Genomic DNA, 27,980 nt, shown 5'->3' with positions numbered 1-27,980 from the left:
CTTAACCCTTATTTGCATGATTTTTTTGCTTTTTGCCCGATTCGGTTAAATAGTGTTCTAATGTATGGGGAAGACAAACAAATTATAGCCAGCCTTGGTATGGCGCTTTACGCACCCTAGCGTCCCAATCCCTCCCCCTGCCGCAACCCCCCCTTTTAGTATGAAATATGTTTTGTTTTTGGGGAAAGTATATATTATAGGCAAAAAGTGTCAATGAAAGAAATAATTCTTATTAAATTCTTGACAAAAAAGGTTATATTCATTTTATTGATATGATGTAGGTACCATATTCATGTTATAGCTAGATGAACTTCAATAAAATTTAACCGTTGAACAAGCTGGTTCTCCCCATACGATTTCTGTCAGTACTATCACGTAGGTACTATGTTACATTGAACTTCAACAAGTTAACACATGAATATGGTGAGTCTTAGCAAAAACTGGCATATAACATTTTTTGGTTTAAATTTATTTACCTTCACACTTTTTTCTTAACTCTAATACTTTTCTCAAAAATTAAAAAAAAAACCGGGACATATTTCATAGTAAAAGGAGGGGTTGCGGCAGGGGTAGGGGTTGGGACGCTAGTGTGCGTAAAGCACCATAACCAAAGGTATCATACTACATTCATAAAAGGCTGGCTATAATTTGTTTTTCAAAAAACACAATTTAACCGAATCACTAGGTATGCTACGTAAGGTGCAGGGGTTAATTTAGACTGCGTTCTTTGTGGCAACTAAGTACGCCAAGTGGACACAGACAGGCACTGGACGGTGAACAGACACAATGACCCTACTAAAAAACATAAACTTCTGGGTTTTTCCAAGTTTTCCGTTATTACGTCTTAAAACAAATGTACTTTTTATAAATTAAAATACCGCGTAAATTGAAGTAAAAAATCGCAAAATGTTTAGTTTTGAAAGTTGACAGTCTTAAAAACAAATATCAATCACCTCCAAAAATACCTTTAATTCATAGGACAATGTTATGATGGAAATTTCCATGCAAAGAAGGGTTAAAAAACAGATTCGGTTAAGCCGCTTTTAATTTTCGTAAAAAGTCATCCCTTCGAAAAAGGACATGAGTGCTTACTCTTTTTTGAATAAAATGTATCCATAGTAGGTATCTAGAATAAACCCAATTTACGTATGTCTGTCTATTGCGACGGCGGGCAATTAAGGAACCCTACATTGAGCAAAGTCCGACCTTCTCTAGATCGCTTTTTTAAAACATTTCACTTGATGCAACATTTTCTTTATAGCAGGCTCACGATCGAGTAGCTTCCACCACCCCAGCCAACACTTCCACCGTCATGGAGGCCAATGTGACCAATAAACGAGAGCAAATCCTCGAACCAAGTGTTAGTAACGTAAAGAACACAGAATCTCTAGGCGATACACTTTCAAATAAAGTCAAAGAAAGATCACTTGTAAAAATAATCAAAAAATCTAAGAGACCTCGATACAAGTTGCGTGATTCAGTTTTGGAACATGATTTGTTCTCAGTTGTGAATAAGGATGGTAACAATAACACTGTTACATTACATGAAATATTTCAATCAGTAGATCCCTCGTTCAAATTAAACAATAGCCTAATTACCGGAGAGGACATACTGAACATGGAGTTTAAAAATCAGTTAATTAATACATTTCTTCCTTTGAAGTCTCTTTCCAATGGGAGTGAAATAGAAATAATTAAAGATACAGTTCTACGCTCTAAAGCACAATCAAATGATAAATCAACGAGTAATATAAGCGGTAAACGGAACCGGCCATCAGAAAAAAGAAACTTGAAACACCAGGTGAGGAAATACTATAGAGTCCGCAGTTCCATCACGAAAGACCTCGACGTAAAATCCCAAAACTCTAGAACAAAACCAGATAACAATTGGAGTTCAGACACCATACCTACTGAAGCTACTGCAGTAACAGCACTAAAGATCGACCACGGCGCATACACGGGCCAAACACAGGCACCGCGAAAGCAATCTATAGTGCTGCGGTGGAACCTGATACTGGTATGAGGAAATAGTATTAATGAAGAATCTTAAATTCCTTTATTTAAATAATGTGAACTTTATACCAGGATCACGTTCTTACAGAATGTAGCTGGTCAAGCAGATCTTGTCAGTAGAAAAGGCGGCAAATTTGAAAAATGTAGGCGCGAAGGGATATCGTCCCATAGAAAATTTGAATTTCGCGCCTTTTTCTACTGACAAGATTTGTTTGACAAGCTATAGTGTGTCAAGGTCTGTTTGATTTCAAACATAGACAGAGAGAATCATACTATCTTTGTTTAACACTAGTACTAGCACCCAAAAGAAAAGGATGAGTATAGTTTTTTTTTGTTCCTATTTACTGACAAGATTTGGTTGACCCAGTATATATCTTTGAGTGTTAGAAAAAATGTTGAAATAATTAGGTACGTATCTCTTATTGCCGCAAATTAACTGTCAACTAATACCCTTTATGTGGGGAGACTGGAGCCAGTATTAACAAGGATTTCTTAAATTTGTCTCACAGATAGTGCACTTCAGGTCGGAATCAGTCAGCGCTGCTCCAAACGCTGTAGGGACGTACTTTTACGTGCTGCACCTCTAGAATTTTGCTAGATTTTTTTTGTTATTTTCATTCATGTGACTAGCAATTGGTATTGGTGTATTATTTAATGTTGCATTATTCTCTAGTGTTATTCTTAATGGTGTTCTCTAAATAACTTCATAGAAAGAATTAATGGGGATAAAAAATTACAAAACAATACCTGTTGACGTAAGTCCGGTAAAACAAATGATACTAAAAATTTGCTACTAATGTTGTTAATTAAAATAATTTAAGGATTAGCTGAGTTTTGTTCTTCCAATTAAGATGTTTTGTTTCTTTACTTTTATTATGCTTCACGCTATATGATATTTCTTTAACTGCACAACATAATGATATAGTTGTTTAACATAATGATTAAATACCTCATTCGCCATGTCAATTTGCCATGGGCCTACAAATCACTCACGCCGACAGAGTAGTAAAATAACAAAAGTAGAAAAAAATACAGTGAGTTTACGCTTCAACTCTATGTATTGTGATTAGTCGCTAGAAAGGTATTTTAGATCATAATAAAAACTTTCATTGAATATTATTTCGAATATGAATGATTCGTTTTTGAGTTTTCACAATAAGTTTTTCCTGCGTTAGTGCTGCGAAAATACTCCCATCGACTTGTTAATATGTACACAATATAAAATAAAAGCTCCCTTTCAAGCTGCCTTAGGCTTAGCACGCACTGCGGTTTTTAAAAAGCGGTTCAGCTACCGCAAAAAATGTAACGTACGGCATTCTTAAATCGCAAGTGCGTGCGCTTATAAAGAATGCCGTACGTTACATTTTTTGCGGTAGCGCAACCGCTTTTTAAAAACCGCAGTGCGTGCTAAGCCTTACAGACGACTCAGACGAGTAACTAGGGAATCCTATACTGAGTACCCCTTTAATTTAAAAAGTAATTATCCCTGAAGGGGCAAGAATTATTTCAGGCTTTCCTGAAGAAAGTAGACTTATTGAAATAAGTCACTATTTGTGTTTGTCCAATTAGAGCTAGCTATACGGACATTTTACAGTGGACGGTTACATTTAAAATTTTAGAATGGTTTGAAGAACATAAAAAAATATTATTCAAGCCTCGGTCTCCCCTAATAATATTGATTTTTTCTCGTAGATTATGATTTATGAGATTTTAAATGCTCGAGAATGCAATATATTTAAATACGACCTACATTTTAAATTCAAATTCGTATAATTTGAGGCGCGTCAAATTATAATGTAATTCGAAAAATAATTTCACCTCAGCAGCTCGAACAAGTGTAATTTGCTACTTAAAAACAGTGAGCAAAATCGCATTTTGCTCACTGAGTGAGACAAAATGAGCAAAATGCGATTTTGCTCACTGTTTTTAAGTAGCAAAGTACCCTTGTTCGAGCTGCTGAGGTGAAAACTTAATTGTTGGTATAAAATATGAAAACATGAGTGAATAGAGGTAAGTGATGAAGAAGGAATACATTTTTCGGGTTCTCTAATATGTTCTCACTGCTGAGGTGAAAAGTTTTGTGAACTACACGAGATCAAAGTTATTTACATCTCGTGCGCTTTTGAGTCCCTTACTACGCTCAAGATTCTAGATTCACGAGCGTAGCGAGTGAATCTAGTATAGAATCTTTCGCTTGCACGGGACTCAAAATAAGCACTCGAAGAAATATCAAATTTTGATCTCTTGTTGTACAAATAACTATAGTCAGATCTAATATAATCTATTGGTGTTGAGTTCACCTTAAAATATAAAGACAAGTTCAACAACGGATAGATTTTATTTTAACCACAACACAATACTCATGTAATTAGTTAAATAAACAACTCATGTCTGCAAATTTTATCATTGACGTCTGTGAAAATAAAGCTTCATTTGTTTTATTTGATTTTCCTTCATATTTGTAAAGCTACACGACCCTTTTGATTTTGACAGACAATAACTCCTCCTATGAATGCTTTGGTTTCATAGATTGTAATATTTAGTAACGGCAACTCATTTGCCTAGAAAAATTCTAATACCTACTAGCAACGGTTAGCAACATACCTTCGCAATCTTAGCCGAAATTGCTCATATCATCTAAGGGGCTATTAGAGTGTTTTCACATTGTACGATCTGACATCTGAGATATCGAATATCGTCTGATCGTTAGAAAAATACAGCTGCTAGAGAGTGCCCTATGGCATCAAGTCCTTTTACTTATTAAATGAATAGATGAAAAAGCCCTTTTCACATTTTACTTCCTTTTATTTAAGATATATGTGATACGGCTATATGAAAAGAGTGCATGCAGTAAAGACCAGCTGCAACGCAATGTAAGCCAATAAAACACAATTTGGATGGTATGGTACAACCAGTTATCAAACTCGGAGCAAGTTTTTTCTCAGACTACTTTATACAGTAAATTAATCTTTGTAATATACAACAAACTATAAATAACTATAAAAGTCTGAATAGAGCTCAAAAATGACCCCACGGGAGTAGGGCCGCGAGCGACGCAGCTATACCTGCTGCGCTCATGATTAAGTACAACGTCAAATATTGTAATGCCGCGCAAGATGTTTGACATGTATACAATTTAATTTTTGTCTGTCAAATTTTTTATGGAATAATTACAACTATTAATTTAATATCGGGAAATGGCGTATTAGGTAATATCCAAAGCTGCGGGCGTAATATATTAATCGAGAAGCGACAGCTTTATATAGTTAGTACCTACATAGTTTGTTTTATAGTACATAGTCAAAAATGTACTAAGAGCTTGTCTATATATATATATATGTAAATTCCGTCCCTGGTAACATCTACATGTAGGTATGTATACCATATACCATGTAGATGTAATTCTTCGAATACGTGGTAGATGGTGTTACCTTATAGTGATCGGCGGAGCAGGGCGGCTCGTGGCGGCGGTAGTGTTCGGAAGCCACCGTGTACGGCAGGTCCTTGGGGACCACCTCCTCCCAGTATTGGTCCTTCAACAGTTCCGGGTGCTCCTCGTGCATCTCGTCCACTATCATGTAGGCTGCCTGGAAAAAAAACGACGGGTTGCACTCAGGGAGTGCCGGCAGAAGTGAAAACTCAAACACTATTGCAAAATGTCTGCAGCACTATGTATAATACGTTAACGCCATCTAGCGTTATTTCGTCGCATTCCTTGAAACTGCTAAGCACATCACTGTAAGTACTCGAGTTATATTAATACCAGTTAGAGCGAAACTCAATAGATGGCATTTAAATCAATAAAGAAAAACTCAATGACATTAAAGTAAGTTTTTCGATCAGGTCACGTGTCCGTCTTACGTCTTACGGTCACGTGACACCTGTTACGAGTTTAACATTTTTTCCCCATCACAAAAAGTGCACAGCGCCGCTAAAGAAGTTTTCACTTCAAAAATGTATTTCTAGGTGTGTTGTTACGATACCAGTGTGTGTTCGTTACATTGTTTGATCAATCAAATACCCCAATCTAACGAAATTCACCTGCAAGTTTTTTCTCGGTCTAAATGAGCTCTAAAACGAAAGCTAGATTAATTAAAGTACTGAAGAAGGAATTGACAAGGCGACTGAGTGTAAATATCGATGTTTAACTAAATGTAGACACCACTGTAGACACAAACTATTTATAGTCTCACTAGAGCTCAATAAGTGTTCCGTGAACAAAGTTTTGTACGGAACACTAAAAATGAGCCCACGGGAATTGTGTCGCGAGCGACTCCACTGTACTGCTCGTTAAATAAGAGGTTGACATATAGAATTTTATTTTAGCCAATCAAAACTTTTGTTGACCACTCATAACTTTTTTTAATAGCGGGATATGGTGTATTATTGGGTAAACATTTACAGCTACGAGCGGGGTAAACTTATAGAGAAGGATTAACATTAAACACGTCAGATAAAGTCAGTCATGTGGTCGGATTTTCGAAGTCAAAAATGTACTGAGAACTACGTCTACATACGTTCCGTCGCTGCTGCATGTTTGTCGTAGGGGAGCGTTCAAGTATTAGGTAACGAATTTGGGGGGCGGCGGTCTTGTAAAACGTTACGATGCGTTACAGTGGTTTGAACTACGCGTTACGTAACATTGTTTTTTAACCCTTCAGAACTTTTCGCCACTTTATGGTACTTTACGCCACATAATTGTGACCTTTAGGTAAAAAAATGGTCACTTGGTGGTTACGTAACGTTTTACTAGGGGGAGGGGGGGTACAGAAAAACGTTACGGCGCGTTACATGAGGGGAGGGGGGGTCAAAAATGTCCAAAAATTGCGTTACGTAATACTTGAACGCTCCCTAGTGCCAAACACCGTAAATGAAAGAGTTAACACGCCAAGGGACCATGGTGTTTGGAAGCCATCACTATTTTATATTGAATTTACCTTTATGTGTCTGTCTATCAGCCAATTGAGTTCAATATCGTCGTCGTCCTCGCCAAACGGGTTTATGAGGACCTCGGCCACTTTCAGCCATCCCACGTAAAAACAAAACTGTAAAACAAACAAGCGTGTAATTAATTAAAAGTATTAAAAAAAACCGGCCAAGTGCGAGTCGGACTCGCGCACGGAGGATTCCGCACCATCAACAAAAAACAAGCAAAAAAAACGGTCACCCATCCAAGTACTGACCCCGCCCGACGTTGCTTAACTTCGGTCAAAAATCACGTTTGTTGTATGGGAGCCCCACTTAAATCTTTATTTTATTCTGTTTTTAGTATTTGTTGTTATAGCGGCAACAGAAATACATCATCTGTGAAAATTTCAACTGTGTAGCTATCACGGTTCGTGAGATACAGCCTGGTGACAGACGGACGGACGGACGGACAGCGGAGTCTTAGTAATAGGGTCCCGTTTTTACCCTTTGGGTACGGAACCCTAAAAACAGTTAACAAAAATATTGAGTTAACAAGCTGCACGATTTCTTAATTTTCTTTAACATATTTGTACGTAGGTATGTTAGTATTGGCAGGAACTCTAGTCTAGTAAGTGTAAAATTTGAAGAACTCGACTCGTTTTTACGCGACTCTGTGCTTAAAAAACATGCGAGTCTTTTAAGTCCCAAGTCGATCCTTTATTAAGCGCAACTTAAAAGGACTCGAGCCTTCGGATAAAGACTTCGACAAGAAATTGTAGGTGTTACCTAAATGAGCACTAAGTAAAATATGCATTATTGAATGAATGAAAACAATATTAAGTAGTACGGTCGCCAGTCGCGATCAGATGGATCGGAGCAGTCCAAATGCTCATATTATCTGAACATGTAAGTACTTTAAACTTTAACGTCTTAATAATAGAAACCTTGTTCAAATATTTGTGAATAGCTCGGGCGCTGCAATATATCTGAGGCTGGGTACTCGTAATCTTGTTGGAGGTGGGGGGTGGAGAAGATGGTATAGTACAGTTGCCATCAGATATATCGGAGCGGCCAAGGTGTTCCCAAACATCTGAACACGCACTCTAACGCCTTGACAATAGAGGCGTGTTCGGATATTTGTGAGCACCTTGGCCGCTCCGATATATCCGATGGCGAGTGTACCTGTAGCGCCGTGAAGAGCGGGAAGTACACGTCAGGGTGGTACTGCGAGGTGCTCCCGTGTGCCGGCGGCACGAGCTGCCGGCCCATCAGCGCTGCCACGAAGTAAGTGTACAGCGCCAACGTCACCACCTGTCACACATATTATACTTGTCATACTATAATAAGCAATCAATCAATATTTGAGTCGCTTAACTTCAAACTCGGATAAATCCAATGGGGTTGGCAACTGTCAAATGTTTGCATAGATGGCGCCATCATATTAGCTTGCCCCTTTATCTATGAGATTTGGCTTAAAGGGCTGGCATAGATATTGACAGAGCAAGCTATGATGGCGCCATCTGCTAAATACTTACCTACTTCAACAGACTTCAACCGGCCAACCCCATTCTGAGATTTTATGATTTTGTTATACTTAGGTATTCATTATTGTATTCTTATTGTATAAAGAAAGGGAGCTAGAATGGTTTATCCGAGCTTGAATTTAAACGATACATTTGACCCTTTGAACGCAACGCCCATCGCGTCATAGATAACCTTGTCGGAATGCACGAAAGTTGATATTGGGCTGTAATCGCGCGCGTCAGTTCACGTCTTTAACGGTCAAAGGATTAAGATTGATTAAGATGCGTTTGTGTTATCGATCGCATAATTCGCTTAAAAAGATGGCTATGAGAATGCGGTGTTGTATGGTTTATTAGTCTGTGGTTTTTACCTAGGATTACATTGAAAACATTCATAACTGACCATACATGGACGTATTTGCAATGTCAGTTAACAGTGTGGGTGATGTTAGGCAAACAACAAACCGTTCACTAAGCAGTAACACTTTAAAGGTAGTGTAGGAAAATGGTCTTCAACCAATCAATTTTAGCACCGCAACTTAACAATGTGGCCCATAGTAAAACCATAAAACGTGACTTTACGTGCCACGTAACATTACGGAAACGAATTGTGGTCGACGCAATAATATGTATACTATTTAGGACCGTAATCCGCACACATAGATGTCAAAATGCGGTAATTTTTTTAGCAGCGACCATCGCAAAATGCTGCGAATTCACGGTGATAATCGCTTCATATCATCGGAACTAATGTGCTAACATAACTTTAATCAATGCAGGGTTGCATTTCCATTGCTCAACAATCGTAACATAGCGGTAGTTTACTATAACGTCTAAAGCCCCTACTAAACACACGACATCCTTATTGCAGCTCCCGCCAGCAGCTTTACCAAGTGCGTGCATATACTTATGCTGGTGGTAGGTTGTAGGTAATAGTTGAAGTTATTTTTCAGATTTCACATATTACACGGAACGCACTGATACAAAATACATTAGGTTTTTTAGGTTTAAGATTCTTTATTCTCACTAAGAATTTTACAATTCACATTGATACCTGTGTGTTGTGTTATGTTGAGGACGTTAATGGTCTGAAAGCTAAGGCAACACCAGTCCAGCGGAGCACATAATGGATAATCTTGGATTAGATTACTTTTCGCATAGATCGGAATTGACTAGCGGAAGCCAATGGTGACTTGTATATGGAATCTTCAAGGTTTATGGGAACGTGGCTTACTAATATAAAATATGAGATCTTCTGCAAGCAACGTGCCGTATCCGACACGACCACGATTCATCGTAAGCGATCATGATCAACTCAGCTGACAAATTGGGGAGCGCGATTTTTTCTTTGCATTTACCTCAATAAATTATCTTCACACTCAATAAATCTTTGGATTAAGTACATTCAAAGTGTTGTACTTGTAACAAATGTAACTACGCATAATAATTTGTTTTTACAATTCGTTATTATACGTTTCACTGCTGATGGGCATCAAACGTTTTCTGTTAAACTTTGCCCTTGAAATGTTGTATTAAACTTGGCTTAATGCGTGCAACAAGGAATTCGTTCAACATTATTAGTAATATTAGATCGTTCCACTATCATAATTGTTGACGTTATTCGAAGTAAATGCGGAATGTTTTACGTTTTAAGAAACACATATCTATCACCGCAGAACATAAGTTATATCTTCACGGCGCATAACCGTCAAGGTTCTCAACCATTGTCGTATTAATTAGCCTAAGCAATCGTAAATTTGAAAAAATCAGACAATAATAGATTTTATGCCAACGTGTTAAACTACGTCAGACGTGTTAAGTACTAACCTGTGTATAAACAAGTGGCACGCACACCGTGTCGTACCCGATCAAGGCCCCGAGCCTCCTCCGGATGTCTGACAGCTCCACCAACAACGTTTGGACGATGTGGTCACTCGTGATGAGCCCTTCTTTTCTTGCTCTGTTTATTATATTAGTTGCCCACACTAAGGGCATCCAGTATTTGGACATGGGACTCTTTCCGTCCATTTTTTCGAACACCTTTCTTTCGCTTTCTAACATGAGACCTGAAAGAATAGAAAGAAATATTATGTTAGGTACATCTGTTTAGGTTAAAACGTCAACCTTATCATCACGCTCAGAAATGGTTGTTAATAACTCCAATCCTTTTGACATCCGACTGAGCATAGTAACGCTACCCACTCTGCCACAAATATACGGTAGTTTTACTCCATCTTCGAGTCAAAGTGTCAGAATCCCGTGCCGTGATTGGTCCGTGTCTTTGAACGGACCAATCACGGCACGGGATTCGCTCACCTCGTCCCCCGCACCTGAGTATTTTTGGCAGCATTGGTTTCATGAAATAATTGCTCTAAACTCCGTCTAGAGGATTCCTAGTCTATGGTCTGTTACCTCTTCACGCTTAAACTGCAGGACATACAAAGTTTTATATCAGTCATCTTCATCATTCTACGCAGACGAAGTTGCGGCCGTTGCGGGTAGAAGCTACTAACTCCAAATAGTGACATTCTGACTATTCTGAGAAACGAGAATCTGCTTTATTTTTAGGTAGGTTAAATCTTGTTGCCTTATTGGAACATAAAATAGAATGGCTCACCGGAGTCCACGACGTGCTGCCACGTGGGAAACCGCCGCTTCACCCTGAGCGACACCCTCTGCAGTGTGATGACGTACGCTAAGATGGCGTACCGGACGATGTTCCTCCTCATCAGTCGGCCGGTTTCATCCTGAAATTTAACGTTCTAATTAAAATTTTATCATCATTAGCCAAAAAAACAAACGTAAAAGTATTTTTTTTTTAATGTCAGTACAAAACTAAGGATTAATACATATAGACAGAAGGACGTGACGGAACTATAAGGGTTCCATTTAGGCCATTTTGGCTACACAAGCATACAAAGTGTACCTATACCTACGTACGAAGCGGCAAGAGCACACCTATACTTTGCATCTGTTTTCTACATTTGTATGGCGGACGACGCTAGCAGCACCAGCGTGTCATCAGCGGAGTTGCCTACGTTCTATATATAATGGCATTAAAATGGTTTGGGCGGAGGTTACCAAATTCGAAATCCAAGCAATCCATAGACTATTCAACTTTCATAGAATTAACACATTCACTGCCAAGAACACTTATGTGTGTTCATTTTGTAATGGAAACTGCCCGGCACCGAAAGTGTTAAGACCAATTACAAAATTAAGTATTTATAAAAGTGGTTAGTAAAATATATTAACAATATAGATGCAACAACCAAAATTTCAAGTTAACCACGAAGTCAAGATAGGAAATGGGTCAAATTATTCCTTTTTATGATTATTAAATACATGTAGCGACTAAGGCATTAAACAATGTGACATTTTGCGTGATTCTTTGTAACGTTTACACCTAATAAGCACGAATGAGTGCCGAGAATTACATTCGCAAAGTAATTATAGCATTATGGCACGTTCAAGTACAACGATCTTATTGCTCCGTGCGGAGGAATGAAATCAAATATTGGATTGTCATTTTCGTTTAGACAAACTTATCCGTCTATCTCGGATTTGAGCGTATTGTGCTCCAGTCAGATATCCGATCCAACGGACGGATCAGTAAACGTGGCATTTGCATTGCTTTTTTACTTTCGTATCGCCAGAAGAAATGAAAAGATAGTTAAACAAAATACAAATCAATATTTTCCCAAATTAAAAACATCGCTAAAGCATTCAACCTCTTATTAAACGTTTGCTTGCATAACGCATATGTTTTATAAGCACACGCGCGCGTAAGCATTTATAGTTTGCATACACACCGGTCTACAATCTACATCCCTGTACAATAAACAATATTCGTGTAGAGTAACAAAAAAACATCATTTCATTGCACTGCGCCATCGTACCATATTGAAATATGTATTAGTATATTTATCTACTTATATCTTTATAGTCTCGAAGTAGATAGTTAATTGTTTTAGTATAGCCGGGGAAACACCTGTACACATAGTAACATATTAATTTACTACAAACTATTGATGTGTATTCTTGCTGTGTCTAATAATTTACTATAATTAATTTAAATTGATTAAAATCGGTGAAGTTACTTTTTTTTATATACCACATCGTTGGCAAACAAGTATACGGGCCGCCTGATGGTAAGGAGTCACCGTAGCCGTACTTATATACTTAACGTGTCATTTTATGGAGAAACGCTGTAAAAAATAGTAACTATTGTCTATTACTTAATATGAAACCACAAGAACGTAAAAGATAATGTGGTGGTATATAATTGTTACATTACATACCTAATATCTGGGTGACCGAGCTTCGCTCGGAAAACATATAATAACTCGGAAATGCGCGTTTTCCCAGAGAGAAGACCTAGCTAGATCAATTTTTCGCCCCCGAAAACCCCCATATAGCAAATTTCATCGAAATCGTTAGAGCCGTTTCCGAGATCCCCGAAATATATATATGTCGGAGCCGGTAGCTCTATGAAGGCATCAGGGGATCAGGCATCGGCTCCATGGTGGGCGGAAACAGTGGGCATATCTCGCACACAAGTCCAATACAATGTTAATGCAATAAACTCACTGACACTAGTAATTACTGTAACTACGTATAGGTGCCGAATGTCACTAAATCACAATGACAATAAATTAAGTTCCAAATCACAAAGAAATCACACCAAGTTAATCAAAGCTTACACCACCAAGTTATCAAGAAACGGAAACGAATCCGTGGGTCAAGTGGTACAAGTAGGTACTTAAAGCGCACACGAAATCGCACGGCGCGGTTACGGGCTTACGGGACAGCACGCGTCCCAACTCAACCATGGCCCAAATCTTAATGCCCGCTCGGCTTCAAAGCTAAGCTCAGAACAAAGAACTAATATCAAATTTCATTCAAATACCAGACCCACGGCTACGTTCGGCAGTGTTTACAATAACCGCCCCGCTTCAAGGAACAACGACGTACTCTGTGACAATCACGCCTAATGCTGTTAATGTAAACATTTGACCAGGAATGCGGGCCACCTTCACGGGCCTCAGCCACTATAAGCTTACAGGTGCCCCGCGCCGACATATATATATATATATATATATATATAAATAAATAAATAAACAAGAATTGCTCGTTTAAAGGTATTAGATTAGATTAGATATATGTGTGGTATATGTCAAGACTTTTTACCCTTTTTCTAATGCAAAAAAAAACGAAGCGTAGTATTTTTATTTTTATTTTCAAAATCGAATCTAACGTTTCGATTTTACTGTGTAATGTAGAATCAATAGGATCACTCTTTCTTTGACTTAGCCCTTGTCGGGTAAAAATGGTGTTAAATAACTTTTTACTTAGCACGTGAGCACGAGTAACCAATAGGTATTATATCTACACACGCAAGCCGAATTTTAAGCAAGTTGCATAACTGAAAGTGAGTTCAAATCGCAGTGCCGTTTTTTCTATTCTACATGACAATAAGTACATCTAGTTATGGAATATTCTATGAAATGGTCATTATAAATCCGGCAGAAGGAATGACGTTAGTAAAGAACGTATGCCCAAAAATACATGAATCATTAGCTTTAAAATAGCTTTAAACTTGTAGTTGAGGAGAAGATCGAATGAAATACGTAATAAGAACAAGAAACTGCGCCGTGTGAGTATATTAGATATGGATAATTTTTTCACGCAAGAGCCAAAATGAAGTGTGGCGAATCTTGAATACCAGGGGGCGGCTGACGAAACGCTTGTTGCATGTTCGATACTATGTAGTTTCCACGAATTCCAGTTAAGTTACCGATAAGACAAAAACAAGAACAAGGACATGAAAATACTAAAACATTGTGACCCTTAGGACCTCACTATAATTTACTTTATGTCATGTTATATTGAATTCTAGGTTTCATATTAAATTACGCCACATTTGGTTTCTTGCAGAAACTTCGTAATCTTCGTATTTACAATCAACAACTGAATCAGATGTAGCGGGCTGGGTGTACAAAATAATATAAAAGAATACTTAGTGTACTTATACAAGTTAATAAATAAATACCCACAAAACGCTACTTCGTTTAATATGAATAAACTATTATACAATTTTCCAGTGACAAGTCAGCAAACGCGTTGGCTAAATAGAACTGCATAATGCCAGTACATAAAACACGGGTCATAATCGCGACACGTAATCAGTTATTGTTCGATTGAAATCGTACTGCACTGATTTAGAACAGTAGGTATGAATGAACTTGTTGTACCATATTGGGTGCTATAGGAAACAGAATAACCGAATGTACAACTTTACCGCCTATCGGACATGACACTAGAGCAAATAGAACGCAAGAAAAGTTTACCTGTGCTTAGGTATTATTATAATAACATTAACCTATTTAACTTTCTATAAGGCACAATCGTCATCACAAGGATTGTAAGGCAAAAATTACTATATTTTTCTTACGTTAAAGTAGGGAAGTCAACTCTTTTGTTATTAGACAGTGGTTGGTATGAGCAAATTATATCGGATGTGATACTAAGAAAGGCTGGGGTCACCTAGCGCTCACAACTTGCTTTTTTGTCGACAGTTTCCTCAATCAAAAATTAATAGGCGAAAACACAATTCGGCCAGTTTACTTGTCTTGGATCCTTAGATCCTGCCAGTAGCCGATGTCAAGAATCAAGGGCTCTTTCTTAGTTATCAAGGACAATCGGTTAGAACGCTGTACGTATGAAGAAGACTGTGGCTTAGGCCGCGCGCCTAATGGTAGCGTTCAGCCGGACAGCTGAATGAAGGTTTCAAAACGATATATTTGCATTATTTTAACGCACCGGTGGATGCACGCGACTGACACGGCGATCAAGGGACAATCGCCGCCGGGTCGCGTAATGCGGCAGATTAACAGTTGTCGAGCATTATCTCCTGTTTACACAGCGAATGAGAGGTAAATTAATTGATTTACTAGTCTTCGGGTGATAGAGTCTGTGCGGAAAGAAGAGTCGAGGAATGTATGGGGCCCAATGCACACCACAGACTCTATCTGGGGGCCTAGATGCCAAAATGATAATCGTACATAGACAAATGCCAAACGGGACAAACGGGATAAATATCGGGACAAGGCAGTAATTTAATAGCATCGTTCGCAGACGTTTCTGCTTGTTAAACATTAATAAAGTATTTTTATTTCAATGTTTCAACTCTAGCAAGTGCACAAAGTTACTATCTCTATGTGGCTGTGGAGTGTAAGTAATAGCGTGCGATAGAACACATAATTGCATAGATAAGCATAAAATTGCGCAGCATTGCAAAAAGAAACACTGGGTTTAGAAATAGTAAAAGATAAGAGAAATATGTTGAACATTTTTATAATGTTGCTAATTTATTTAAATTTAGGATATGAAAAAAAAAATCTAGAGTAATCCAGAAAAAATAGAATGTAATAACTTTGGTAGAAATACTACCTACCATCCTATAGCATATTTAGATATATATTAGAAAGATACCTACCATCTAAAGCGAATTTAATTAACCATTTGCATAGTTACACAAGCAATGAATAACAAAGCAAAGGATTCAACCAAAAATGCTATCGTATGTACCTCTAGGACATTAATGTTTTCATTTTTCAAAATCACAGTCACACGTGAGCACCAAGAAAGATCTAAAAGACAATACTCATATGTCCGTCTGCGGTGTTAGAATACACAGGAAATGATAACCCACGACTTGGCGGTTGAGCCTCTCTCAGGATTGTTTACATATGAACAGAGTACATTAGGTAGTAAGCGACATACAACTTAGGAACTTTTTACGATGGTCGTCTGATGTGTTTGGAGTTTTTGCGCGACCGCCGTCAACGGATGTTGTTGAGAGATTCATTGTTTCTTTTGCGAATACATAACACTAACTGCCGATACTTATCACATTGACCTCTATAACAATGGCACCTGAATCACCTTCGGTTTTATTATTAGCTTAGCTTTATTATAAAAATTAACGACGTAAATTCGGAGAATATGCTAGACCTTAACCGTACTTGTGTAGTCTTTTCTTTACCGATATCATACCGATATCCGTAATGCTAAGTTACTACTACTACCGTTGCACTGACACTGACATTTCTATTACGTAATGGTGGCTACCGCGAACATCTCAGTTTGAAGTCCGTCTCCAATCACTCGACAATCGACATTATTGGGTAGCTGAGATATAGATGAAGTGAAATGGAGAGACACGAAGTTTGAATATAAATTTTTTTTGCGCTTGGCCCACTATGACGGAGACGGAAAATGGCCATAGGAACTCTCTAATAAATATGCCCCGGTTAGACCAGTGCAATTTGGATTGACGTTAATTTAAAAACTGCGAGGACAAGTGAAGCTTAGGATAGGGGAAGTCCGGGCATAATGAACACCTTTACCTTTGACTTGACATAACAGAAAAATTTAACGAGGAAGAAATGAAAAAAGTATCAATAATAAGTCTTTATTTAATAATCTTTTAATTTAAAACAACACTAGCCTCCAATGTTTAATAGTTGCTGCAATTTTGAAACGTAAAAAAAGATATTTTATTCGCTTTGCCCAGGGTGCCGGGCAAAGTGAAACAGTCCCCCGGGCAAAGCAAATATTACTCATATAATCTTAGTGAACTTAATAACTAAGTGAATATTAATCAACATAAGATCATTTCAATAATATTAATTAGAAAAAGCTGTCACAAGTAACTTTTGATATATTTTCACTGATTTCATAAGCATAAGTATTCACGGCATTTCTAAAGACATTTTAACACAGCGAACCCACGTTCTGATAGCCATTTCCATGACGTCTGTTAGCCAGGAGCCATTATCGATCTTTTTTTGATATTTATATACCATTTGTAACAAAATATTATTATAAAAAAAATTACATAATAAATTCAAAGTGAACACGCTATCCGCTTTGCCCGATCCACTTTGCCCATTCAGTCAGTTAAAGAAATTAAGAATTTAAAAAAAATTACCGTTGGATTGTTTTAAAAGAAATGCGTTGTAAAAAGAAGATACTTTAATAAGCAATAGAAGCATCTTGAATTAAAATTCGAGATAATTACTGTGACAAAACAACATACAATGTACTTACCTTTCAAAATCAAATATTTTGCACTAAAAACACATTTTGACTCGTCACCGACGACGCTCACAGCGACCGCTCCCTGTGACGCTTGCCGCTCATAGAGCGAAGGATCCTAAACATCATATAGGCGCGTGGTTAATAGTTTAGGATTGGGAGCCCGAATTCGCTTTGCCTGGGGCGTTCGCTTTACCCGGACTTCACCTACTACCTCGCCGAACGTGTTCATCAAAATATTAACATTAAGAGGTATTTACATATTTTTGCCAATTCACCTTATTTTTCCAATACAAGATTATATGTATTCACTATTCAACAAGAAAACAACACTATTCGCGACGCAGACGAAGGTTTTCTCACCATTATGTTGCATGTAATGAACTAGTTGACCACGAGGTTTATTTGATATTGCCATTTGAAAACTTTTCCGTCAATAAATGGCATATAAATCATGCGGAGAGTGAGCTAGTCACATGTGTAAATAAATACTCATACGTAAAGGCTAGGATATGTACTTATTGAAGTCCGCTTTCTGATACAAAATAAACCAAACGTTCATACATTACATACATACGTAGATACTGCTAATAAATCTTAACTTCATATAACTGAATAACGAACTAACGATGTAGGTACTAATAATATTGTAAATCAGGTGAAAGTATTTGTATGTTTAAGTCTGGATGACGATACAACAGATAAAGGATGACTGAGATACGAGGGGCGTTCAAAATATTCTCGGTATTGATATCTTACGACCTCTTCTAAAATTTCTTTCGTTACTGGCCGCTAAGGTTTATTCATTGACATTAAAAAAAAGTATAATTCGAACCGAGATAGTCTTTTGTTTTTCTGCAATTGCTGAACAAACATGAACATCATGTGCGAATTGACAATGTTAACTAAATTAGAACATCGATGCGTGATAAAATTCTTGACAAAACAGGGTAAAAATCAAAAAACCATAAAAGAGGAAATGGATTGTGTTTACCGTGAGTCTGCTCCTTCTTTATCTACCATTCAAAAGTGGTCAAGCGAGTTTAAACGCGGAAGGGAGAGTATTGAAGATGACCCTAGACCTGGCCGGCCTGTAGTAGCTACTTCACAAGAAAATATTGATAAAGTGGAAAAACTTATATTGGAAGATGGTCGAGTGAAGGTAAAATCTATAGCACAAGTAACCGATCTCTCTATTGGTACCGTACATGATATTATACATGACCATCTTAATATGTCAAAAGTAAGTGCAAGATGGGTTCCGCGAATGCTGACTCGGCTTCAAAAAGACATGCGTGTAGCTTGTTGTTCCGATTTTATTGACCTGTGCGGTGAAAATCCTGATGAGGTGCTGCAAAGAATAGTTACTGGAGATGAAACCTGGGTTCATCATTATGACCCAGAGAGTAAACAAGAGTCCATGCAGTGGCACATTAAGGGTTCAGCTCATCCCAAGAAGTTCAAGGTCATCCCTTCAGCTGGCAAGGTCATGGCCACGATATTTTGGGATTGTGAAGGAGTATTACTAATCGATTATAAAGAAAAAGGTGTAAATATCACAGGACAGTACTACGCTAACATTCTACGTCAATTAAAGGATGTAATTAAAGAAAAGAGGCGAGGAAAGTTAACCAAAGGTATTCTGCTTCTGCATGACAACGCCCCCGTCCATACTGCTCATATTGCCAAGGCAGCTATTGTTGAATGTGGGTTTAAAACTGTTACTCACCCACCGTATAGTCCGGACTTAGCCCCCAGCGACTTCGTTTTGCTCCCCAATCTTAAAAAGGATCTGCGTGGAAATAAATTTTCTGACGACGAAGCATTGAAGGCGGCAGTGGAGGAGCATTTATACACGAAAGATAAAAAATATTTTTACGAGGGATTAAAAAAAATAATTGATCGATCTTTTAAGTGTATGAACATAGGGGGGGAGTATATTGAAAAATAAAAATATCAAACTTTTCGTACTTGTTTGTTTTCATTCTCATACCGAGAATATTTTGAACACCCCTCGTAACTCATGCTGAACCGAGCCGGGGCCGGGCCGGAGCCTCGTTTTTTATAGAAAGCACCACTTGATCACCGATCAGCTGTCATGTAAAATGACATGTCGTACGCCTCGGCACGGGCCCGGACCGGTCTAGCGTGAGTCATCCTTGGTACAATCGAGTTGACCAGATATTGGAGCCAGACGGTGGAAGGCAGTGGAACTCTTCGGTAGCTACTAAAAACCACTCTAGTTTGGGCTCTAAAAATTAATTTAGACGATACTTTGAGAGCAATAAATGTGTTTACATTTACATATATGTTTTTTATTTTGCAGAAACTTATAGCCTAACAAACAAAGATCAATAGGAAAGGAATGTATTATTCGACATGCTTAGATGAGTAAATTGTCACGTTACGTTACAATTACGTTACGTTTGGTGTGCGAATTACTCAATGATGTCCTCATATAGCCACGTATAAACAGGGTTCAAGTTTCGGGAAGAAGTGCATATGAAATATAGCCGTGTTGCCAGCAAACCGGTATAATGTGTACCGGCGGCGACGTCACCGGCCGGTCTGCGGCGGAGCCCGTAGAGGTTAGCCCCGTGGTCAAGGCCGCATATTAGCGAATTCAGCTGGGTTGTTATTCAATACATACTTACTAATATGGTAAAAGTCCACTGAAACTCTGTCTATGTGTTACCGTATCATGGATAAAGTACTTAATCTATTTTATGAAATTTGGCAGCAGGCTGCTGGAGCTGCTGCATTTTATAGAGTTCCACTACCTTGGAAGGGCAGAGCATTATCACGACAAAGACCGAACTGTTACAGCCTAGACTCTGGGAAACATCGGCCAAGAGCATGTCAGGTTATTACAAGCATTATAAGGGAGTACTTATGTACGTTCGCAGCGGTATGTACGTATTTTTACTAAGATAAGACTTTTTGCAATAACTCAAAAACATCTGGATCGATAATGTTCGCTGGCTATAGTGTTAATTGAAAATATTTAATGAGCTTTGGTTTTACGATTTTTTATTCTTTTTTTTGTAAAGTTAGAAGGGGGAACACATTTTTTTTTTTCGGTTTAGGCGGAGTATGTCACTTTCTTAGGACGTCACTTTCGAGTTCGGAACGATATTATAGCTATCCGAAAATATTTGTTGTCAAATAAATGTTGTTAGAGACCCTTATTCGTTTTGAAAGACCTTAAAGAAAAAACATGGTTCAAATAAAAACAAACAAAGTAACGTAAATCAATGTCGCGTTTAATTTCATCAAAATCGATTTTAAATATAGTTGAGCGGATAAGGTAGATAGAGATAAAACCAGAGTCAGACTTTCACACCACATAAGAACCACAGACATTTTTGAGAATGGCTGCCATGATGTACGTACAGATTAATATATCAGAATCCTCAAAAGAATATGCATCAGTTCGCTTAAGCCAAAGTGCAACGCAACACGTGCGCACATATAATGTATTTGTTTGTATGCAGCGCAAAGAGCACTTAGAACACTCAGAAGTAAAAAGGATAACGTGTGTTTGATAACCTATGCACTTGCGCCCTTTTCACTCGGGATAGTTAATATCGCTAGACTGCACTTTACGTGTAATTATTTTTTCATATGACATTAAGAGCCAACAGGAGTGGTCATTTCTCCATACAAACGTACTCGACTGTTTCCTCCGTGGGTTTTGAAGCTAGAGGAATGATTTTTTCAACACAGATTAATATTGTCAATATCTGTGTCGGACCGTTTTGCTTTTTTTGATATTTTAGTTTTTTAAGGCGCTAGAGCCCTTCAAAAATGGCCAAAATGGCCTAATTGACTATGCCGCAATGAGAGGCGTGCTATTCAAAACTGATATCAATTAGTCAAAAAAGCAAAACGGTCCGACACAGATAATGTCATTATCATTTAGATTTCCAAATTTGGTTACGATTGGTTAAGTTTTGGAGGAGGAAACAGTCGAGTACGAAACCTCGATTTTTGAGATTTTTACGCAGGATTTTTCGCCTTGTCCTTATCGCACTAGTTTTAGGAGCCGCTTCCGTTAGCGAGACGGGTATATTTACCTAAAATATTTAAATCTTAGCTCCTGTTGGCTCTTAACAGTGGCATTGAGTCGCTGACACTCAGCTGATTAAACTTCAGGTGAGCGCTGTTGCAAAATGTTGAACGTATTTAAAACCTTGTCATTCTAAAATGAGAAAATTTCTTTATCATTTATCACATAACGTTTGCGTAATGTTTTTAAGCACGAAAAAAGACTTTTAATCAATACTAATGCTTGTCTAGAGGCAGCCAATGCTGATGACAGGCATAATGCGGGGTTTGTACACATGATTCAAATCTTGGTTTTTATCTTCATAATTATAACTGATAGTTAATGTTATTAATGTCGTATGTACCTATCAAATCCCTACTAATGCTATAAATGTGGAAGTAGCTCTGTCCCTCTGTTACCTCCTCACGCTTAAACCGCTAAATCAAACTAGGGAACAAATAATTTTTTTTTGTTTTTTTTAAAGTACTCACTCTACTATGTTTAATTTATAAACTGAAATATACTGGGTCAACCAAATCTTGTCAGTAAATAGGAACAAAAAAAACTATACTCATCCTTTTCTTTTGGGTGCTAGTACTAGTGTAAGACAAAGATATTATGATTCTCTCTGTCTATGTTTGAAATCAAACAGACCTTTGACACACTTTAGATATCATACACTAAAGAAAATCTGACCAAATGTGAAAAAAATATACCTAATTAAACAGAAACTGTATTTACAATTTACATTATATCTTTTTAACCTAAGACGAAGTTTTAGATTTGTATTATTAGTTTGATTTGTCATCATGTCATCTACTTTGATATTTAATATTTAATGTGTCTTCCTTATTTTTAGGGTTCCGTAGCCAAATGGCAAAAAACGGAACCCTTATAGATTCGTCATGTCTGTCTGTCTGTCCGTCTGTCTGTCCGTCCGTATGTCACAGCCACTTTTCTCCGAAACTTTAAGAACTATACTGTTGAAAGTTTCAACAGTATAGTTCTACTTACCAAGTTTCAACTTGAAACTTGGTAAGTAGATGTATTCTGTGAACCGCATTAAGATTTTCACACAAAAATAGAAAAAAACAATAATTTTTTGGGGTTCCCCATACTTCGAACTGAAACTCAAAATTTTTTTTTCATCAAACCCATACGTGTGGGGTATCTATGATAGGTCTTCAAAAATGATATTGAGGTTTCTAATATCTTTTTTTTCTAAACTGAATAGTTTGCGCGAGAGACACTTCCAAAGTGGTAAAATGTGTGTCCCCCCCCCCTGTAACTTCTAAAATAAGAGAATGATAAAACTAAAAAAATATACGATGTACATTACCATGTAAACTTCCACCGAAAATTGGTTTGAACGAGATCTAGTAAGTAGTTTTTTTTTAATACGTCATAAATCGCCTAAATACGGAACCCTTCATGGGCGAGTCCGACTCGCACTTGGCCGCTTTTTTACAATTTAATGTCACACCTGAGGATGCAGCCGAAGACCGAGCAAAGTGGTGAAGACTGAGCAGGAAAGCGCTATAAGGTTGAAGAAGAAGAAGAATGTGGTTGAACCAAATGATGATATTGTCTGATTTCTTTGCACATCGTTTAATTGAAAAAGTAAAGATGATGACATTTTAAAAACTTATCCAATTTGTACATAAGATACACAGATAAATATGTACTTATGCAGAATAACACTTTGGTAGTTGCTTCTCAACGCGATCTATAAAGATATTTTCTATTCGTAGGTGTCTGCCTATTGAAACTGATATTGCTAACTGTATCTATTGTTAACCAGTTTCTTAACAATTAAAATATTTATTAAGGTTAAGAGAAAATGGACCGATGTCACGCGATCGCTTCTGGATAACATTATAGAAAATATCTTCCTTATTTACTTGTAGGATATAAAATATTCGCACATCAAACTCGGGGCCGCGGCAAACCTCGACGGCGTTGGCGAGACGACCTTGACGCCTTTGACAGATACTGGTGGGAGACGGGTTGCAGGACGGATCCGAAATGTATGGGAAGATCCGCGGATCCGGATCCAGATCCGGATAATTTCATACATTCCGGATCCGGATTGCATTTGCAAACCCTAGAGACGGGTCAAGACCGGGATACGTGGAAAGGGAGGAGGGATGCCTTTGCCCAGCAGTGAGACACTCTAGGCTCATATAAATATAAATAATATAAAATATTAGGTACCTAAAATGTGCAGTAAAATATAACGTGTAAATTTATTATTATTTTATATTCACAGATAACCATCATATGATTAAAAGTTAATGGGTTGTTTACGTTACACGATGCCTATTTATAGGAGAAACCTCTAAAGTTGTCTTTATATAAGTAATCATTTTATTAGGGCGAGCGAAGCGAGCCCTATCACTATTCGACAAACTATGCATTCTTGTGGTACACTTTACGGAAAAACTATCGCACTTATAGGTTTGAAATTTAACATAGTAATTTAAATTAATGTCTAGATGTGTTATAAAACATAAAAATATCATTTTATCAACTTAATAAAATAAAATAAAGGAATAACACTTTGTATGACTACTAGCGCCATCTGTTAGAAAAATTATGAATTAAAATTCGTGTCAATGTACTATGTGTTAACAACGATGAACACAAAAAAACCGGCCAAGTGCGAGTCGGACTCGCGCATGGAGGGTTCCGCACCATCAATAAAAATAGAGCAAAAAAATCGTGTTTGTAGTATGGGAGCTCCCCTTAAATATTTATTTTATTTTATTTTTAGTATTTGTTGTTATAGCGGCAACAGAGATACATCATTTGTGAAAATTTCAACTGTCTAGCTATCGCGGTTCATGAGATACAGCATGGTGACAGACGGACGGACGGACGGACGGAGGAATGGACGGATGGACAGACGGACAGCGAAGTCTTAGTAATAGGGTCCCGTTTTTTACCCTTTGGGTACGGAACCCTAAAAAGGGTTAAAATTTTGGATTCAGACCCATTTCGCTTCGCTCGGTTTGATTCCCAATTTAGCAATTAAGTTTCTCTGAATACTGGAACAATAATCTTGCTGTATATTTGTCGCAGTCGGATCGTATAATCCGCCGTATTACATTAGGGCTAGCCGTTTTCAAAAAAAGGGGCGTTTTGAAATGCGCCGGAATGTATTCGGCGCCATACGTTCTTCAACACGGCTAGCCGTAATGTAATACAGCGAGTCATTAGCCGCCGCTTTGACAGTTTTTAGTTCCCATTTTTAACACTCGTGGCGCTACAACAAACTATGAAAAACGCTGGGGTGTCCATCAAATCTGGAGTTCGTCGAACTGTTTCTTTTCAAAAAAACATTTCCTTCGCAACTCAACTAAATGGAGCCCGGCCTCGCGGGGCTCCCATTTCTGAGCGGTTTGCCCTTCGGGCATCTGAAGCTATCTAACGAACCTAACTTACCTACCTATTGATTTAGTGAGACGTCCGTGAAAACATTACACTTTAGGGAAAAAAGCGTAGGTAGGTAAGTAGGTTAGGTTCGTTAGGTTAGGTAGCTTCAGATGCCCGAAGGGCAAACCGCCCAGGAATAGGAGCCCCGCATTTGCGGGGCTCCGTCTATTTAAGTTGTGAAGGAAATGTTTTGAAAAAGAAACATGTAGTGCGGTGGGACCATAGTAAAAATAAATTAAATGGCAAACATTGTCAAACTCCGGTTACGTAGGCGACCGAAAGAACTGGTCACTCTACAATCTAAATAGTACTTAGATACAATGCGGCTACACGTAGGCCGCCTTATTGAAGAACGTATCGCAATGACAATCCGGCTAATCGTCGAACCGCCGCATTTCAAAACGCTCCTGTTTTTGAAAACGTCTAGCCGTAATGTAATACGGCGGATTATACGATCGGACTACGACATATTCACTGCAGAGGTCAAATTACTCGTATGTTCTGTTCTGTGATGCCGATGAACTGATCAGTCATGTTATAATTCGACACGTCTTGATGAGCACTTGGGAGAGCAGTACGATAGAGCTGATGCTGAACCCTGGCTGTACCTAGTGGAACTCAGGTTTGGTGCAACATAGGCAAACGCTGTTTTAGTCATCCGACACGTCTTGATGGGCATTTGGGAGAGCAGTACCCAAGATAGAGCTGATGAGCTGATGCTAAACCCTGGCTGTACCTACTGGAACTCAGGTTTGGTGCAACATAGATACACGCTGTTTTGGACATCCGACTCGTCAGAATGAGCACTTGGGAGAGCAATACCCAAGATAGAGCTGATGCTGAACCCTGGCAGTACCTATTGGAAGTCAGGTTTGGTGCAACATAGGCAAACGCTGTTGGTCATCCGACTCGTTTTTTTTGAGCACTTGGGAGATACCCAAAATAGAGCTGTAGCTGAACCCTGGCAGTATTTAGTGGAACTCAGGTTTGCAATATAGGCACACGATGTTTTGGACATCCGACTCGTCTTGATGAGCACTTAGGAGAGTAGTACCCAAGATAGAGCTGATGCTGAACCCTGGCAGCACCTAGTGGAACTCGGGTTTGGTGCAACATAGAAACACGCTGTTTTGGACATCCGACTCGTCATGATGATCACTTGGTAGAGTAGTACCCAAGGTAGCTGATGCTGAACTCTGGCAGTAGGTACCTAGTAGAGCTCGGGTTTTATACAATATAGGCTCACTCTGTTTTGGTCATCCGACTCGTCTTTTTGAGCACTTAGGAGATACTCACGATATAGCTGTAGCTGAACCCTGGCAGTATTTAATGGAACTCACGTTGGTTGCAACATAGGCACACGCTGTTTTGGTCATCTCACTCGTCTTGATGAGCACTTAAGAGAGCAAATTATACATAAGTTTATGTGCGGAGCAGCATGATTACCGCCAGTAGGTGTCCAGACGGGATAGTTTTACGCTCAATTGTGTGGTGTGGACGCATAAATAAATTCAAGGACATTGGCTCGCTGACCCAACATTGCCAGAAAAGAAAAGCCAGTTGGCTTCCTTACAAGAAGTACTGGGCGACCGTGTAGGATGTATAAGGGCTTATGAAATTGTATATTACGTGTGGATGATATTGGCAATTTGATTCTGTCGTCTGGACACGTTTTTAATGGACAAAGTAAAAGTTGTATCAGACAGGCGTACCGGACAGCGACCGAGGGCCAATTAGTAGGCATATTTCTTTCTTGCTCTCACTTATAGCTGCGTCCTTAACGGACTTATTACTTACCCACTCGATTGAACATGGAACAAGCCTCGGACTGGATCAAAGTCGCGGTCCGGTACGTTTAGGTAGAAAAACTCCGCGAGCCCTTACAAAGCTCTGCTTTTTGCTAGTTTTATGAATATACATATTGCCAGTTTATATGTCAAGCCATCTGGCGCCACCGGCTAGGGCTAGACAGATGTTAGGTTATTAAAGGTTTCTAAAATTTGTAGTTCGGATGTGCAAATTTTTGTATTTTGTATTGTGTCTCGTAGGTAATTACCTATCACTTTTTTACCGTAAGTACATCCAAATATTCTAAGAAAAGCATTGACTCACGTAAATAAAAATTTGACAAAGCCGCAAATGAAACTTTCAAAAAGACCAGTAGATGAATAGCAATGAGGAAAATAAAATTAGTCACCATAAATTTAAACCACTTAAACAGCACGATTTACCGAGTTTGCCAAAAAATATAGACAACAAGATACGCTGGTGATAGAGTGCATCTGCATCCATAGACAGTGACATCTAATAGAAAGAGTTTACAATTTAACAAAGTACCTTTGTAGTTAAAAATACAGGGTGCGAAGGATTTTAATAGGCATTCCTGTGCCATTGGGCAAAAGGCATAGTCAACCAATAAACAAATCATGATGAGAGTTCACTGTGATTGGCAGTGTCAATGGCAGGCAGTAGCAGTGAATAAATATTAAATACACTAATAAACACTCTATTCTACTATACTATACAGTACTTAATATAATAGCCTGTGTATAATATCCATATCAAGGGTTTGTGGTTATAATTATTCGCTTAGCTAAACGAGTAAATATCATCACATTAAAACATTGCATGTGCACTTATGAAACAAGCAACAATATGGCTGCAATACGAAAACCGCGTAAAGCAAGGTTTGATAGGTGCACCGCGCAATTTGTTAGTCGTGATCACAGACACGGGTATTGAATAGACCATGCAAATCTCTCTTTAGTCCGTCTACAAACTGTGAGCACTTTCTGCAGAGCATATGTGTCGTAAAGTTTTTTGACAATAAAAACAGTCAAACATCTTTTTGCGCTATGGACGTTTTTAGAAAAACGCATATAATAATGGAGATGAAGTCATCACAATATACTTTTATGACGTCATAATATTATATCGATAATATGCATAAA

The 27,980-nt window shown here is 38.2% G+C and overlaps 1 protein-coding gene across 2 annotated transcripts in view; it reads right to left on the bottom strand.

Moving 5' to 3' along the window:
- Window positions 1-27,980, bottom strand: part of LOC134661730 (bestrophin-4) — a 68,299-nt gene that overhangs the window by 3,395 nt on the left and 36,924 nt on the right. For both annotated transcript variants that reach the window (XM_063517909.1, XM_063517910.1), the window contains 5 exons: window positions 11,062-11,191; window positions 10,272-10,510; window positions 8,104-8,232; window positions 6,951-7,058; window positions 5,445-5,600 (listed from right to left, as the gene is read on the bottom strand). In XM_063517909.1, coding sequence (XP_063373979.1) covers window positions 5,445-5,600; window positions 6,951-7,058; window positions 8,104-8,232; window positions 10,272-10,510; window positions 11,062-11,191 — 762 coding nt within the window. The remainder of the gene's footprint in view (window positions 1-5,444; window positions 5,601-6,950; window positions 7,059-8,103; window positions 8,233-10,271; window positions 10,511-11,061; window positions 11,192-27,980) is intronic.

The sequence above is a fragment of the Cydia amplana genome, chromosome Z, assembly GCF_948474715.1.
Source record: "Cydia amplana chromosome Z, ilCydAmpl1.1, whole genome shotgun sequence".
Lineage (NCBI taxonomy): Eukaryota > Metazoa > Arthropoda > Insecta > Lepidoptera > Tortricidae > Cydia > Cydia amplana.
The sequence above is the reverse complement of the archived record's forward strand: the minus strand, read 5'-3'. Positions and strand labels throughout refer to the sequence as shown.